The following is a 17,510-nucleotide window of genomic DNA, read 5'->3' on the forward strand; positions in this document are numbered from 1 at the left end:
TGTTTGACGCTCCCAAAGCCCTCATCTAACCATACACAATGCAGTCTAACAAAGACTGACAGCTGACACTACTTATTCGTCCAACATCCTAGCGAGATCCGCGCCCCATCCACTGATCTGTAGTTCCGTGTCAGCCATCATAATGGTAGTTGGATATGCTGAAGCTGAACTTACTATCGAGGGCAACATCATGGTGAAATGGTTACCGTCGGCCCGTACCACCTTTATATTGTCCAGAACTTCGTTCCAGCCAAAACATCCCTCGTCGGTACGATCATTCAGAAACCAGTCCACGGCCTTCTGGTCTTCCGGTAGGAACGCCGGGCGAGTCACTCCTTCCTGCTTGTCCGCACCCTCTTTCGCGGAGATCAGTACCACCTGCGGCATCTTTCGTCCAGGTAGCCTGCGCACCTGATATGCTCGCATCTGCTGCCGGGCCAAGAAGAAGTGATCATTCGCCACCAATCGGCCTCGGCGGTTTGGTCGGAACTCACTGCCATTCCCCACGCGCACTTGCTCGATGGAATCTAGAAACTTGACCAGAGCGTCTGGGAAGTAACGGACGAATGTCGGACATGCAGTGTCGATCAGAAACAATTTCTCGACGTGGTTGCCGTCTTCGAGAAGTTGTCGTGCCACCTCGAAGGCCAACACGCCACCGACAGAATACCCGCCCAACAGGTATGGGCCCTCAGGCTGTCGGCGCTTGATTTCGCTTGCGTAGATTGCGGCGAGCTCCTCAATGGCTAGCGGCTGATCCGGATCAGGCTTACTATGCATGAAGGGACTATTGAGGGCGTAGACAGAAACGTTCCTAACGCTACCGAGCAATGGCCCCAAACCGCCGAACACGGCTCCAGAACCAAAACCGTCTGGGGCCAGGAAAAGATTCCGTTTTCCAGACGCAGAAGTCCCTCGGTGCAAAAGCATGGAGGTTGCCTCGGCCGGGCATTTCCTCTCCGGTTCAGCTGTCATCCCGCAGATCACCCGAAAAGTACGGGACTCACGACTAGAGCTTTCGGACCAGTCAACGTGTTTGAACCCGGCATTATGCAGGGCACTTCTCCATGCCCAGGGGCTTTGCAATGCGTGTGTGCGGTTATCATCAAAAAGCCACCACCCATCCAGCAAGCCCCAGACGAGGTCGTACCAGGCCAGCTTTTGCGTTGCCTCTATCAGCGCCACGCATCCATCGTTGGGCCGCACCAACTTTCGGATATTAACTAGGCTGTTCTGCAGGTCGCGCGTCGCATGAGCATAGCTGTTAGATATCACGACGTGGTAGCGTCCCAGCAGGTCCACATGGGGGTCTTCCTCGATGTTATACTGGCGGAACTCCAATCCTTCGATGTCCTGTAATGTCGTTTTGGAACGCTCCAGCAATGCCACAGAAGAATCAGACAATGTGTACGTAAAAGGCACGCCGCTGGCTTGAAGCTGTGGGAGGAGATGCCTGGCGGCGCTGCCAAGCCCAGCGCCAATTTCGAGCACACGGAAGGGTTCGCCGGATGCTCTAGCCTTCATGGTTGTGGAGAAAAAGTCGCTGAGCACCCGATTGGCCGCAAGGAGACCAGGGTCGTTGGCATAGAAGCTCTCAAGAAGCTCCTTGCCCTTATCATTAACGCATAGGATAGATGCGGCGTCAGCTTTCCCGGTGAGGCACTCAGCTAGTTGCGGTCCGAGCAGGTCCAGTAGATCATGTGTTGATGTGTACTGAGGATAGTTCGAAAAGAGATCAGTGCTCAGCTCCTTGGCTGATTTATCTTGTACGTGAGGCACGGGACCCCGTATAGAAGTACCACAGTGCTTCTCGACAAGGCCAGCTTCTTCCAATATCTCCCATAGCCGCGATACCTCTCTTTGGTACCTCGGCAACGTTTCCTGTAATGAAGGGAGCTTTTCTCCATGACTGAACTTCTTGAAAGGGCACCCCAGTTTCTCAAAGGCTTCGATGATGTAGGCTGTCACAATGGTTAGTTGCCGTGGATATACATTGTCCCAGAAGCCTGCCAGTTTGACCTCTTTTGCATGAGAATCAAAGCGGCGGCGAACTTTCTGGAAGACTGCATGGGTCAGCTCTGTATTATCCTTCGTTGGTATCTGGCTATTGTCCTCAAATGCAGTGGTTGAATGGCCGTTGCGAGTTACCCCGTTATTCATCGCAAAATTGGTATTTTCTGATGCAGATACAGTAGCGGCCTGCGTTGGCACGCGTCCCGAAACATGTGCGATAAGATCACAGAAGGACTTCACATCTGTCAAAGAAGCAAAGTCGGGCGACAAGATAGTCAAATCCAGTGCCTCATTGATGTTGCTGGCTATCTCCGCAGCGATAAGCGAATCGGCGCCGAGCTCCTCAAGCTGGGAGCCCATCTGAATATCTGCCACAGGTACATCGAGAGACCGACCAAGTATCTCGATAGCGGCCTTTTGCCAGTCAAGGTTCTCATCTTTAGCAGTCTCTGAGACATGTTCTGGCTCCAGAAGAACTTGATCGTCCTGGCCTCCCGTATTGGTCGCGTCGCTGCCTACCCGGGCAGAGATCAACTCACATAGCGAGGCAACGTCTGTAGCTGCAGCAAAATCCTCGACGGAGATATCGACTTGAAGAGCATCATGGATACTGGCCAATATCTCTGAGCTAATTAGCGAGTCGACACCAAGCTCCTCGAGCGAGGCACCCTTGCTAACTTCTGCGACAGGAACATCAAGGGTCTGGCTTAATGTCCCCTGTACTATTTTGAGCACATCGGGCGAACCTGTCTTTGCTCCATTGGTCATCTTAGAATGCGTGACAGGGTTTGATTTTGTTGGCTGCTTGGACCCAGGTGTTTCAGCAACTTGTGATGGGTCAGTGTGACCGTTGACCGTTGAGCTGGGATCCGCGCCGGCCAGTAACTTGGTCAACGTGCTGGTGGAGATCCCTGAGAATTTGATGTCTTTGGCAGACAAGACTAATTCCATCGTCTGTGCATCAAAGGCCAATACATCCAATATAGCCTCGTTGGAGCTTTGCCGGACAATCTGCGCATATACCCTGTAATATCTGCCTTCAGGGAGTTTATTTAGTGGGCCAACAGACCCCAAGCTCGTACAAATATAAGCCTTGCTGTCGTCCTCGTCAGCAAAGACGTGTAAGCAATTTATATATGCACCCGGGACTTCGAGGAAGTTGTTCATCACGAGAGCATCAACAACGTTGTTGTTGGGTGTTCTGGCCACGGTATTGAGTTCGTTCACCGGTATGGAGATGTCCGCTGCGCCCTCGGTGCCTTTTCCAACCAAATGCCGCAAGCCGCGGTATGCAGCTGCATGCTTCACCATATTACCGAATACTTTATATACCATTGCACCGCGCAAAGCGTCTGTGTCGGGATCATTATCGAGTAGGTTTATCATGCGGGTCCACTTGTCTTTCTTTTCTTTTTCTTCATCAGCCTTTCTACTGCTGTTATCTCTGAGTGAGATGCTTCCAATAGCGTGCAGGATTGACCTCTCATTCTTGACGGAGGTGAATCCGAAGCCCCACGTGTACTGTCGCTTGTTTGTCAGTGTCAGCTTCACGGAGCGCTGCGTATCCAAACTCAAGGGCGCCTTAAAGTGTATGTCGTCTACCACTATGCTGGACGTTATCTTATTATTCGATAATATGGAAACAGCATGTGCAGCCAGTTCCAAATACACCGAGGCTGGACATATCGCGGTCCCGACCACGACGTGGCCCTTGACGAGGTCTTGATAGCGCCTACTGTGCATGTCGATAGTGAAAACCGACTCGCCCGGCTTCTCGGTGTGAGGCTTGTCTTGCCTTATGAACGGACGATCCGCTGTATCTTTCTGACAATGAGGACAAACAGCGGGATGTTCTGGCATATTCCCTCCAGTCTTGTTATCTCTACCACCAGACAGACCTTTGTACTCCAGCCAGTGCCTGTGCTTTTCAAAATGATAGGCTGGCAGGGCCACAGGCCGATAGCTTGTCCGCTGACAACGGTGGAAAAGCCAATACTGCACGTTTGACTGCCCGGTCTTCCACAACGTGACCGTGGCATCGGCAAGTGATCGCACAAGATCCCTCCCATTGATGCCCAGGAAGGTGTGATGTCCTTGGGCCGGGGCCTGTGGCAACGCGCTCCGAGCCATTGCGACTATGGGGCCATTTACGCCGGCTTCCAGGAATGTACACGCACCCAGACGGTCGACTATGCGTGTCATCGCTTGGCCAAAATATACAGGCTGACGGGTGTTGCGGGCGACTACGTTAGGTCTAGGACTCGGCGAAGCGGTTTTGTGGCAGGATTCAAAGGGATATTTTGGCTCCTGCCCAGGGTTATGGGGTTAATGAATGGTGCAACCAGGGACTGTCTCATAAACTTACCTGGAACTCAATTGAAGCCGATAGCTTAGCGCACTCATCGACGATCGTGTCTGCCATGCTGGAATGGTACGCATACATGCCTCTCAAGACCTTGAATCGGATCTTTTCGCCGCTGGCTTTCTTCTCGACTAGATATGATTCGAGGTGGTCGATGTATTTAGTGGGACCAGCAACAACATAATTGTTGGGCCCATTGTAACACGCTATGTCCAGCTTAATGTCTGGGTGGATCGTGTAGAACGGCTCTAAGTGTTTTTCTGGGGTTGTGTTAGAACTGACGAGATCAGCTTCGATTGCTACCATGGAGCCGGTGTCATCGCCCCAGAGCTCCTGGATAATAGCTGCACGGCCTATGAGCTGTTAACCTTCCTGTAATTGAAGTCTCTGTATAAATAGTCGGGTGAGTTAAGCTTACTGATGTAAAATATGTTAGTGAAAGTCATGAACCGAAAAAAAAGAAAAAAGCCAGTTGTCAGCATAGGGACTGCGGATCCGAAGACACAGCGAGGAAAACGTACCCAGATACAAATTTTATGCCAGCTTCGAGCGTTATGGCGCCCGAGACCGCGAGTGCAGCCCACTCACCGAAGGAGTGACCGCAAAGAGCCTTTGGCTTTACTTCAGAGTCAATCCATGACATTCCACACGAGTACTGAATCGCGAACATGCTAATGTGCCGGAGGATGAGATCAGCTTCACCTTGGATTCCTTGAAGGATAACCGGGAAAAGACTGGGGAGCCCAAGCGACTGCATCACATCCTCGCATCGGTGCAGATGTGTTCTGAATAACAGACTGCTCTCATATAGTGGTCCGACTGAAGGCACGGTATCACCGTTCTGTCCACTGAAGAGGAGCACGACAGGCTTTGGTTGTGCTGAGGGAACAATATGCTTGTCCGGGTCGGAAAGCTGGGATTGTATATCGCTCACTGCATTGAGTACAGGCGTCAGCTGTCAACCTCTAGAAATTATTCGAAGGATAAGGTATGTATGTCTCTTACATGAAGTCGCTAATGTACAGAAGAGATGTCGGAGCTGACGGTTCTGCCTCGTCGCCAAAGCAAAAGACAGGTGAGGGAACAACTCAGGAGCAGGTAATTCTTCGATAATCTTGCGACTCAATGTATTGCAATACGCCAATAGGCTGGCACGTGAAGCAGCGGAAATGAAAACAGGCCAGGTAGAGGCAGATGGGATCGTTGGCGATGCCGAAGATGGCTGACGAGGCGGCGGCGCAACAACAGCGCTAGCATTATTGCCCGAAGCGCCGTAATTATTGACCACGGCGAGGCGCTTATTATCGCGCCATTCGCTCGGAGACGTCGGGATAGCCATTCGATCAGGCTCAAGGGCTGGAATATTTGGGTTCAATGCATGTAGCTCGGCTGCCCCGGAATCTTGCCGTGTTTCATCATGAGCAGCACCTTGATCAAAGATACCACTCCCGAAGCTCCTTCAGCGTGGCTCACGTTGGCCTTGACCGCACCAATATTCAAGATTGATGGTCTATCCTTCCCACCGAATATCTCCCGAATACCCTGGATTTCGACAGGATCGCCGGCGCGCGTGCCCGTTCCGTGAGCCTCGACATAGGAGACATCTGCTGGCTTGACTCCAGCGCGTCGTAGCACATCTTTGTATAACGCCACCTGGCTCGCCAAAGCAGGGTTGGTGATGCTGGTGTTGTTGATGTTTTGGTTGTTACCGGTGGCTAGTAGCACACCTTGGATGTTGTCCCCATCTTGTAAGGCCCGTGCCAAAGGCTTCAATATGACAACGCCAACGCCCTCCCCACGACAATACCCATCAGCCCGCGAGTCGAACGCTTTGCAGGTCCCAGTTTCGCTGGTGAACCCGCTGGCACGCAGTGCGTCGGAGCTTTCCATGTTCAAAAGTAGATGGACACCACCCGCGACGGCCTGCGTGCACTCACCACCCTGAATAGCACGGCAGGCTTGGTGAATAGCAACCATAGCAGATGAACAAGCTGTATCAATAGTATGTGAGGGTCCTGTCCAACCAAAGTAATGACTCAATCGGCCAGCCACAAATGATCGCATCATGCCCAGTCCTGTGTAAGGTGAGTGGGGGTTGCTCGCCAAATGTAAGATGTGGTCAGGAGCGCTCATTCCGATGAAGCAGCCAGTTGTGTGGCTATCTGGGTCGTGAGTTTCTCCCTGTTGCTGGCCCGGTCCGAAGTAACCCGCCGATTCTAGTGCGTGGTACGCAGTTTCAAGGAGCACTCGCTGGTGCGGGTCTGAAGCAGCGGCTTCCCGCTTGGATCTCTGGAAGAATTGATGATCGAATGTGTCGATATCAGACATAAAGCTTCCCCACATCTTGCCATCGCGAACCACACCGGGGAACCGCTTCTCGTCTACCTCGCGCACTATACTCTTGCCCTCCAGGATGGCCTGCCAGAGATCATTCTCCGTATTTCCAGCAGCTGTACGACAAGCCATGCCTATCACCGCGATTGCATGCTCGGGGTACTCCTTGTAATCCATAGTGGTAGATTGATATGCTTGTTTGCGGGGAGTGATGTATTTGAGCATAGGATGTCGTACGGGCTCATCAGCCTCGAGTTCCAAAACGCGCACCACCACTGCGTGGTCACTCTTAAGGCTGGCTATGTGGTCCCACGCCGCAAATGCCTCGTCCGGACTGATGTCTGCAATTCCCCTCGAAATTGAGGCCTTGTTGAGCCTTCGCATTGCTGCCTTGTTCTGATCCCAGACGCCTGTTCCCTGCCAGCCAGTCCATAAGATAGCCATGCTGTTATCACCCTGGCGCCTTCGGTGGGCTGCCAGTGCGTCCAGGAAGGCATTGGAGGGCGCGTATGCCAATTGTCCTGGAAATCCGACAAGCTGTCCAACTGAAGAAGTGAATACGAAGAAGTCCAGAGTCCTGGGTGGGAAGAGTGAGTCTAGATTCAAGCTGCCGATCACTTTCGGCGCTAAGTTGTCCGCAATATCAGTAGGAGTGCATCGTGTCAGCGTATGGTAACCCGCGGTACCGGCTGCGTGAATGACTCCCTTTATCGGTGGAATACCCAAGTCGTTAATGGCTTGGCTTAGTGTCACATCAGCGTTGGGCTTGCTGATATCAACAGCCAGCACATGTACCAAAATGCCCACAGCCTTGAGCTTGGCAATACGCGAGATTGGGTCCGCGCTATTTGCCTCAACTGGCTTGCTGTCAGTGCTTGGTGGAAGGCCACGGCGGGACACAAGTACTATGTTCCGAGCGCCTCGCTGCGCCAGCCAAGTTGCTGTTGCCAGTCCTATACCTCCGGTGCCTCCTGTGATCAGGTAGGAGCTGTTTGCATGTAGCTGAAGTCCCTTCTTATCACTAGGCTCATCATCCGTAAAGGGTTGAAGATAAGCGACCCGTGCTTCGCCTTCGCAGACTCTGACCACATCGAAGCCCTGTGCGTACTTCACTGCGGACAACGGGAAAACCCCGCGGTCGTCCTCGAACAGGCCGCCAAAAATCTCTGGGATTTCAGTCTTCAACACCCGCGACAAGCCCTGCAGTGGAGCGTACACGAGGTCGCCTATGCCCCGGTCCAATGGAACGATGGAGAAAAGCTTAACTGTCTCGCTCTTAGCGGAAATGATGCGGTGATTGAGCTGTTGTGCAACGCTTATCAAGCCGGTGCACGCCTGACTCGCGGCCGCGTATATCTCATTCTTACTCTTAGCCGTGGGTGGGATATAGACGACAATCGTCCCCGGGGTTATCAAGGGGTCAATCTTCATTGCATCATCGGTAACGAAAGTGGTGATACCCTCGTTGACAAGCTGCCTCTGGTACACAGATAAGCTTTCGCTCTCCTTGTCCGCGACCACAAACACCACATGTGCAATGCTTAACGGTTCTTTGGACAGTGCGGCCGGTGACCAGGTAAGCTTGTGGATCAAATCGTCGTTGGCCATGATTTATTCTCCTATCAACGCGGTTGCTTTCTAACCCAAAAAACGAAGATAACAATATGTTCAGAGCACTTCAGAAAGGTAGGTGCTCTATATAATCGAGTAGTCAATTAGACTGGAAAGTTCTATGTATGTACTGACACGGCATAGGGCAGGTTCGAAATAAGTCTGGTGATGGGATTGGACTCGAGTATTTATCTCATCACTCATGCCCACCCCCTTAAAGAACCCTACACATAAGATGCGGTGACGATAGAGTTTCCGGCCTGACAATTACACTACACGGCCATGATCAATATACGGAAAGAACGGGACATAGAACGCGCGCTTCTTGCGAAGATAAGCATCGTCGATACATCTATTCTGACGTAAATCTTAGTAGATACCATCCTTGAATTGTCCTGCGGGAACCTGAATCGGGTGGCCTTTGAGTTTGGCCTAAAGTCAATTATATTAGCTCCCGTATGCTCTCCTCATGGCCAACAGTCATAGATGAATAGTGCCAGGTACGATCTACTTCAGCTGTGCCATTTTATAGAGACCTTCAGATCGACGTAGTCTTTGGAAGGCTTCAGCATTTAAGTCATAATTCAACTACGCCACTGGTACACAAAGATATCAACTGCGACAGGGCTGATTTGCTTCGTCGGCTGCACAGCAGAAAAGCTGCCGGCATTTAATGCCCTTGTAACACTCCTGGAGGCCTTAAGGGCTGATGAATCTAATCCGAAAGTCGAATATCACCGCGGATGATGTGAGAATGAAGGGATTCAAATCCCTGGAAAATGTTTGTGTAAGAACCCCTTACCTTGTGTTGCCAATCCCAAAGCCCTAAGGCTAAGGTCCGTGAAAAAGGATACGTGTGACTGCAGGAATAACTGGAAGCCAACGGCCCGAGTTGGATGCTGTGAGCCTGAAAGACCCAAGTCACAGGTCATCATCCGGCTTTCAAGATACGTACTAGACCATCTGACTGTGTTTTCGATGGACATAAAATTGTAGGTTGCAGCCGCCACCAGTCTATCTCAGTCTTCATGACTATGCGCTCGCCCCCCTCATCCCTCTTATACAGTATAGCTCTCATCATCCATTGGTACATTTCATCGTTGTCGTCACACAGCACATGTTCATTCCAGGTCGTGTAACATAGCTATTTTTCCCATCATAGTCCCTTGCTTTGACTATCTTCAGAACAGTCGAGTAGGCCCACGAACAAGATCCCTGCCGGGATGGATAGATAAGAATTTTCCAGTGGCCAGTCAGCTATCGGTATCCACTTTCCAATAGATGACGTTCGTTAGTTGAGGGATTAAATAGGAGGTGGATCCTCATTAGGCCCCCGAATCCTCAGCTCTTTCAAATCCGGAATTCAATCAAGTACTTACCGGCATATTCCACGATGAGCATGAAGTGCTAGATGTAGGTGGTTCCAGATAGGGTTGCACTATCCGGCCAGTTATGATAAGCACGGGTTAGATTGGACCACCTTCCCAATTCACTAGCATACGCCTCCATCTCGTACATATAGATGGCCTGGCCTGAATTTCACACATTTGCACTCATCTTAATAGTACAAGGTGATGGTTCTGTATGCGTTTTGTCTATAAGTTTATATCCGCAGATCCAGGTGGATGTCGTGAGGATGTGCTTGGACTGGTGGGGGATTTGAAAACCCCCGACTAAACGCCGTCTCAAATGACGTAAGACTCACTTTATAGTCAGTCTACCAAAATATTCACATAAACCGAGGCCGATATTTAGGAGCAGAGTGCCGCGAAGAGTGTGATGATGATGCTGACGTATGACGTTTGCTGAAAGACCACCTGCCATGAGTTCCGACTGGAGTGAACTAAGACTTGAGACCAAGGACAAGGAGGGTTAATGTGTGAATAGTACTGCCACCAGAGCAGGCCGGAAGGAAATAGTGGTGTGTAGATCCTACTCTGGAGATCGATAGTTACTTAGTAGCGTCTATTGTGTCCTGAATGTAGATATAGGGTGAGTTCGGGGAACAGTGCGGGATAAGCCGGCCGGCGGAAAAGGGTTCCGAGCAGCAGTCACGAGATTGCGGTTTCTGCCCCGCTGCCTGAGGCTGCTCGGCAAACAGGCCAAACAATCCCCGAATTCCCCCCAACATCTTCAGCTTCACAACTTCTTCCTCAGCTCTTCTCTCGCTGCTGCCTCCTCATCCTTTCATCCCGGTCCTTCTTCATCATTCCCCCTTGCTCATTCTCATGCACTTTGTCCCACTCCCCTAACCTTGGCCTCCGACTGTCACCCCAGTCGATCTGCCGTCCACACCGCATCGATTCCCCCGCTCCTGTCCGCCTCCGAATGACCATGTGCAGACAATGAGTTTCTTTGCCCAATTCACCAACCTACCCGCGATCGCCACCGGAAAGGCCCTTCTTTTGCTTGACTTTCAGAATGACTTTGTACGACCGAATGGCGCGTTGCACGTCTCCAACACCGCCGATTTCCTCGATCTCTTGCCTCAGCTTGCGACCGCCTTTCGGCGCAACGGTGAGGTGGTGTGGGTGCGTTCTCATTACCAAGAAAGACAGCCCTTGATCAGCCCGACAGACGCACAGGACCTCATCGTGCTCGGTCGCATGGACCGAGAGACCAGAACGCAGACTCCTGACGAAGATGCATTCGATCCCTCCGCCGCCGATCGTGCCGGACCCGTTGATGAAGAAGCCTTTCTCTCTACCGACTCTCCACGATGCTGTATTCCCCAATCGACTGGCACACAATTCCCGGCCCCAATACTGGCTGCCATTGACAACGAGGCGGATATGTTAGTCGACAAGTTTGAATACTCCGCCCTGCAGGATCAAGGCCTAATTCTGTACTTCCGCACGAGGTTTATCACCCAACTATATCTCTGCGGGTCGCTGTCCAATACCTCTGTTTACGCCACAGCCCTTGATGCCGTGCGCCATGGATTCACTGTAACACTCATCGAAGACTGTCTCGGGTTCCGCAGTTTTACGCGCCATGAGGAAGCGATGCGCCGTATGGCTGACATCTTCGGAGCCAATGGTATTACAACTCAAGAATTATTTCAAGAGCTGGACTGGGAGGAGACAGACGAGATTGCGCGCAAAGGGAGCCCGCGCCCGTTGCAGTCACTGACTCCCGCTGGTATCGAAAATGTTCTGGATGAACTAGAGGTGAGACCGAGCGCCTCCCCCACGACGAAGGAGGAGAGTCCAGAATCAGGATCAAGCGGGGGCCGACGCCGCAGGATTGATGATATTTTGGCGGAGTTCACCGATAACGAGGATGGAGACCTGAAAGAGCTAGCTTCCTTGACTCGTTCACGTGCTCGATATGGGGATTCAGCTCGTGGAGCGACGCCCGGTGGGTCGGGGGAGAAGAAGGTTCGCGCTCGAGTGCGACGTTCAAAACGGCCAGATGCAAAGACAGAATCTGCGTCTCGGTCGGACAAGCGACGCAGCGGCAAGTCCAAGAAAACCGATATATACCGACCGGGCGACGTGATCGGTGAGGGAGATTCCCGTATCATCTATGATCTTGACCTACCATCCGAGGCCTTCGAGAAGATCCGCGAGGAAGTGTCATGGCAGAAGATGTATCATCTTTCAGGCCAGGTACCGCGTTTAGTAGCGGTGCAAGGCAAAACATTAGAAGACGGATCAATACCTATCTATCGCCATCCGGCTGATGAGTCGCCGCCACTGCAACCCTTCACGGCCACAGTGAACAAGGTCCGCGCGATAGTGGAGCGCATTCTCGGGCACCCGTTGAACCATGCGCTCATTCAGCTCTACCGGGATGGGCAAGACCGAATTTCCGAGCATTCCGACAAGACCCTTGATATCGTCCGAGGTTCCTCAATCTGCAATGTTAGTCTCGGTGCTCAGCGAGTCATGGTTCTCCGCACCAAGGGTGCCGCAGAAGGTGGAGAGTCGGGCCGACAGACACAACGTATCCCCATGCCCCACGAATCGCTGTTCATCCTTGGAGATGAGACAAACCGGCGTTGGCTTCACGGCATCCGACCGGACAAGCGGCCGGAAACGGAGAAGTCGATGGAAGAGCGTGCTTACAAGGGGCAGCGCATTTCCCTGACCTTCCGTCACATTGGCACGTTCCTTAACCCAGCCGGCGACACCATTTGGGGCCAAGGCGCAGTGTCAAAGTCACAGGAGCAGGCACAGCCAGTAATTCATGGAGATGCAAGCGAGACGGAGCGCATCATCCGGGCATTTGGAGAAGAGAACCACGCCACAGAGTTCGATTGGGAGCAGGTGTATGGAAGCGGGTTCGACGTGGTCAATTTTGTCACGGCGGGTACAAGCAAGCTCATCCTTGGACCGGATGCCGTGGCTAATCTGCGGGTGCGGCTGTGCCTGAGCGAGAATGGAATCCGCTACGAAACCGAATCAATGCCTGCGCGCGCCGCAGAAAACGACATACGGCCACTTTATATTGCCGCTGACGGAACCCAAATAGCTGGTGACGTCACCATCTTGACCCACTTTGCGCAGCACGCCGCAGAGCTAGTGCGACCAGAGCTTGATGCCCTACGCGGGGGAAGTCAACTGGCGGCTATCGACGATCTTCTGGCTGGTTGGCGCGACTCACGACGCCCAGGAACTGGTGAGTTCGCTTTGACGCGGTGGGAGCAGGCCCTGACAGGGCAGACCTACCTGGGCGGCGCTGGGTTCAGCATTGATGACTGCGCGCTGTGGCCCGTTCTGAGGGAAATTGCGCGGTCGACAACACTGCTCTCGGACAAGCGCTACCCAAACCTAGGTCAGTACTATCAGCGGGTGGAGAAGCGCGGGCTAGTCAAGGCAGCGTTGGAGGAGATGGACTAAGCATGAGCAGCGGATGGTGGCCTTATGAGACATGACTAATGAGCTGCTTTTCTTTTGCACGATACCATCTACAAGTATAATTAATCATATGTCGGCAGTGGAATGGGATCCTCTACAGATTCCGGTGAGCATTTGCTTGATACCTTTTACATAGCGCAGTTTGGTGAATATCGTGTTGATGTAAGTATTATAATATGGGTAATTATATACTATCTAACTCAACTACCGAGAGATCAAATCAGAGGGTCCAAACAGCCTTGACAGGCGCACTGTCTTCAGGATCAGTTGTTGCTCCCATCAGTCGGGGCAATAAGTGTGTTCCCGGTAACCGTGTCACAGGCCTTTGAAGGTATGTGAGAGGGACAGCAAAAGGCAGAACCTTGAGACAGGCTGTAGTTTCTCTTGAGTATCACATTCAAGGAGACAAAGATGTTCCCATCAGTTCTTTCATAGAGTCCAGCAACGGGAGAATAAGTTTAACATAAGCCATGGCTGGTCCTACCGGTCATTCATTCAAGGCTCTGCTGTCTCTGTGTATCAATGTCATATGATTCTGCAAACACTCCATCCAAGAGTATCTCCGGAACAATAACTAATCGATGGGAGAGGTTCCCACGGGCATGAAAATGGTAGACCGACGAGCGATTCTCCACCATGACCTTCTCGATTGGGGGAAACGGGCCTCTGCAGTGTTCCTCATGGATTCCACATAGGGAGAACACTTGAGTGAAGGCATCTGTATTCGCAAGTGCCAAGGCTGCTTTGACAGCTATGAAGAGTGACTGATATGGGCTGTCGATGTAGTCGCGATCGGCCTCTGGGTGAGAAAAGTCGAATTTGATGCCGTACACCTTCATCTGGGTCGCTATGTCAGCTTATGGTGATGGGGTAGAGTTCAATATGATGCCGGACAATGAGGAGGTGTAGAATACCAAGGGTGTCTCGTGACGGAGGATGGTCTGTATGCCTTTCGAGTAAAGGGTTTGGTCTATCAAGTTATCGATGGTATTTCCTGATAAGGGGTCGTTGTAGTTGATGTCGGTTGACATTCTGGGTGGGGGGTAAGATCTGAGATGGGAGGATGAAGTATGTGTAAGTAAACATACCTGATCTCTACTGAGTGCTCTATTAAGTCATATAGTTGTGTCTAATGTCGGGTTGAGAAGGAGCAAAGACGTGACGTGGAAGGTGCAGGTTTCCATGATTGTGGTAGACTACATGTTTCGATGTGCTTCGACAGTGAATATCGACATCGTCCTGCATGTTACATTTAGTTATAATCTTGATTTGATACAGCATATATGTATGGCTGTCTTTATTGATGGGGATTCCTCTGTCTCTACTGAGATAGCTACATGGCATAGCTGTGGGTTTCCATTCGGTCTAAAAGCCCCTATCCAGTGTCTCGGTAATGTGGTACCCCTAGTTGGTTTATCAGAGAGAAGAGAGTGGACACTGAAGTTTCGATCCATGGGGTAATCTTGTGTACTCCGCCTTGAAAACTTCTCTTTAAACTCGGCCATGGCCGCGGATCAATTGATTGTGTATCGAAAGACGGATGTTTTGGGGCAGAAAGCCAACATACATCACTCGGAGTTAATGCCAACATGAACTGCCGACGAGCCCGTCACCGTATCCGCTGGCCGAATGTAACAATGGAACCTGAACAATGGCGCACCGGTCCAGAGCCGGTACCGCAGATTAACAATTCTTCAACCACTTGGTTTTTGACTGTAAATAGCCATCTTCAGGTGATATGTTTTCTTGCCAGTTTTTGACCGTGACCTTTGCATACCGCTGCAGTTGACATCAACCGAGAGCATGAAGCTTGGAAGGGTATAAGTGCTACCATATCCGAATCATCGATTCCCGTTGATATTGGGTTGCTGACATTTAGAAGACAACATCTCTTCGACTTATTCAATTGACGCACCATACAGTGTCATCATCCGGCTCCTCCGCAGATACGGATGGCTCGAATACACTCTCGTAGACCTCAACCGTAAGCAGCTCCTGGAATTTCACATACCATGTCCCCTCCAGCCTCTCTTCTAACAGCACCACGGCGCCCCTTTCTGTATATTGTGACATCATCACCATCAGACCGTCTGATCCGTTGTACGTGCTCCACCGACCTCCTGGCGTGAGTTGGAGCTTCATCCGTGAATATCCGTCAAATGCGAACACGACATCGCTCTCCGGCAGTACCGACTTCCTCACCCTCAGCCCAGGCAGCACGACCCTCAGGCCCCGGGCCTGTAGCAGGCCTGGCTGAAGGAGCCGAGAAGCTTGTATGAGCTGCGTCAATGGCTCGTGGATAGCGCCCAAGAAAGACGTCGCCGCCCACCCGTATCCGGCGTCCTGCAACCTGGGGCCCGGCGCAAAGATCAGATCTGGTGGAATGGTGTCCAGGAGCGACACGAATGTTTTCATCCGGTCGGCTTTATCGCAGTCTAGGAGTGGCTGGACGTCGAGCCCCAGAACTCCCGCGAGGCACAGGGTCTCGTCCTCGGCCTTGCTCGTAGTGCGGATGCCGACCGAGGAAGGAAGTTGTAGAGAGTGCTTCCCGGGAAGTCGCCCCATCTTTCGCGCACAAGGTTCGGGAACGGGCTCATGTCGCGAAGGTGGTGGCCGCCGAGAATCTTCATCATCGCCTTCACCCCAGAGAGGTAGACGGGGCTTGAAAAGTTCCCGCGCAGGGAGCGGAAGAGTGCTTCGTCGTGGTAGTTGGGGAAGTCCTGACACTGGGCCGCGAGATGCGCCCACTGTTCATGTCGTTCCCAATCTCCTGGGAAGGCGGAGACATCCGACGACTGTAGTCCCCTGGCGAGCGCTCTCACTAGCCTCAGGAGGGTTGACTCTCCTGGTAGCTCTGGAGCGGACTTGTTACGGCAGAGAAAGTTGGCGAGGGCGATATGGCTTTTGCCCTCGGTTTGCGACCTTGCCTCCAGCGCAGTCGGCCGGATGGTGCCACCGCAGAATTGGAAATGGAGCTGCTCCGCCAGAACCCCCTCCTGAAATGTCCACAACCGTGTCGCCCATGGCGCAGTAACGACGCGCATCATGCGTTCATGGATGGGTGCTCGGACGTCGATAATCTGCAGGGAAGCATCCAGAACCAGGACCTTCTCAGCACGCATGTATACCTCGGACATTGCCCGGATAGCCTTCTTTCGATAAATTGATTCCAGCGGCACGCAGAGGGTGTCCATCCAAAACGGGACTTCGTTCCTATGTCCGTAAACTCCTTGATATAGCGCATTGACAAGCTGCTGGATTTTCTCAAGCTGGCACCGCGGCAGCGTATTCGCTTTCGTGTTGCCTAGGCCATCTGACCACACATGAGAAATGGCAACATACGGGACTGGACGTGTATCTTCATCAATGTTGCCTGAGGGTGATTGTTGAACTCGAACTTTTCCATTAGAGAACAAGATAAGCGGAATCTGCCCTTGGTCCACGATGTTGAAGATGGCTGTCATGTCGATTGGAAGATGATGGCAGGAACAGCCTTCGCCTGTGTGTTTCGTCGCATACGTCTTCTCGTCAATCTGACGTGCGAGACACGTCTCTGCACATTGAGAGTGGTCCGCTTTGGATGCAGAACGATCCCACGTGGCCAGATAATAAAGGGACGACACGCTCGGGAAGTCCCTGCGGAGAGCGTTGACTTCGCCAATGCAACATCCAGCCTCCAGGAGGAGCTTTCTGCAGAATTCGGGGGTCTCCCATGTTAAAGTGCCGTAGAACTCCTCACGCTGGGAGAGAAATACTGTGTCTCGCTCTGAGTCTAAAGATTCTCCCACGATTGCAAGAGAGAGCAACACAGGGCCGGTAGCAGGTTCCGTCCCTCTCTGCGCGGCCTGGAGACGAATGACGGCGTTGAGGCACAAGTTGCTCAGCTTCAGGACCTCTTCAACCCTCCTCTTCTGGTGATCGAATTCGCCAAAATTGTCCCGAACCCAAACAGTATTAGCAGTCCACGACCAGAGGTATTTTGGTAAGTTTGCTGTAGATATCCGGTATTGGCCCGGTATGGCGGTGGCCTTGGCCACGAAGTCTTCCCGCCGAAATTGAACGTGGGCGACCTCGAAGACTTCTTGCAATAGGCCGAAGAAGAGCCACTCCTGCAAAAACGGTATGATGCTGTCGATCGTATGCGCCCCGAGGTCGCCTCGTTGTAGTTTGTCCGTGTCGATTCCGCATCGCGAGGGAAAGGCGTCAAACCCACCGCCGTCGTATCGAGGTTTGTAATCCAAATACGGTACTTGTGGCGAGGCCCGCATGGGCGACAGAATGGAGGGGAGGTGGTCCATCGGCTAACTTGAAACATACGAACCTGAGAT

General features: G+C 52.1%; 4 protein-coding genes across 4 annotated transcripts; 1 reads left to right on the forward strand and 3 right to left on the reverse strand.

The window, feature by feature from the left end:
• Nucleotides 1-71: 71 nt before the first annotated feature.
• Nucleotides 72-8,317, reverse strand: BO85DRAFT_500467 (uncharacterized protein; the record flags this gene model as incomplete). Its single annotated transcript, XM_025664124.1, has 7 exons — nucleotides 72-117; nucleotides 175-2,730; nucleotides 2,797-4,320; nucleotides 4,379-4,728; nucleotides 4,964-5,308; nucleotides 5,381-5,759; nucleotides 5,804-8,317. The coding sequence occupies 7 exons, from the start codon at nucleotides 8,315-8,317 to the stop codon at nucleotides 73-75; spliced, it is 7,713 nt and encodes a 2,570-aa protein (XP_025512406.1).
• A 2,148-nt stretch (nucleotides 8,318-10,465) lies between these two features.
• On the forward strand, nucleotides 10,466-13,419 carry BO85DRAFT_104355 (isochorismatase family protein family). The gene has a single exon (XM_025653801.1). The coding sequence runs from the start codon at nucleotides 10,666-10,668 to the stop codon at nucleotides 13,162-13,164; it is 2,499 nt and encodes an 832-aa protein (XP_025512407.1). The 5' UTR covers nucleotides 10,466-10,665; the 3' UTR covers nucleotides 13,165-13,419.
• A 254-nt stretch (nucleotides 13,420-13,673) lies between these two features.
• BO85DRAFT_491207 (uncharacterized protein) lies at nucleotides 13,674-14,213 on the reverse strand (the record flags this gene model as incomplete). The annotated part of the gene is made up of 2 exons (XM_025663700.1): nucleotides 13,674-14,021; nucleotides 14,097-14,213. 2 exons carry the CDS (start codon nucleotides 14,211-14,213, stop codon nucleotides 13,674-13,676), a joined length of 465 nt encoding a protein of 154 aa, XP_025512408.1.
• Nucleotides 14,214-14,799: 586 nt separating this feature from the next.
• BO85DRAFT_500478 (uncharacterized protein) lies at nucleotides 14,800-17,450 on the reverse strand (the record flags this gene model as incomplete). Its single annotated transcript, XM_025664125.1, has 4 exons — nucleotides 14,800-15,726; nucleotides 15,759-15,877; nucleotides 15,931-15,952; nucleotides 16,005-17,450. 4 exons carry the CDS (start codon nucleotides 17,448-17,450, stop codon nucleotides 15,085-15,087), a joined length of 2,229 nt encoding a protein of 742 aa, XP_025512409.1. The 3' UTR covers nucleotides 14,800-15,084.
• Nucleotides 17,451-17,510: the final 60 nt, after the last annotated feature.

Source organism: Aspergillus piperis (assembly GCF_003184755.1).
Source record: "Aspergillus piperis CBS 112811 unplaced genomic scaffold BO85scaffold_19, whole genome shotgun sequence".
Lineage (NCBI taxonomy): Eukaryota > Fungi > Ascomycota > Eurotiomycetes > Eurotiales > Aspergillaceae > Aspergillus > Aspergillus piperis.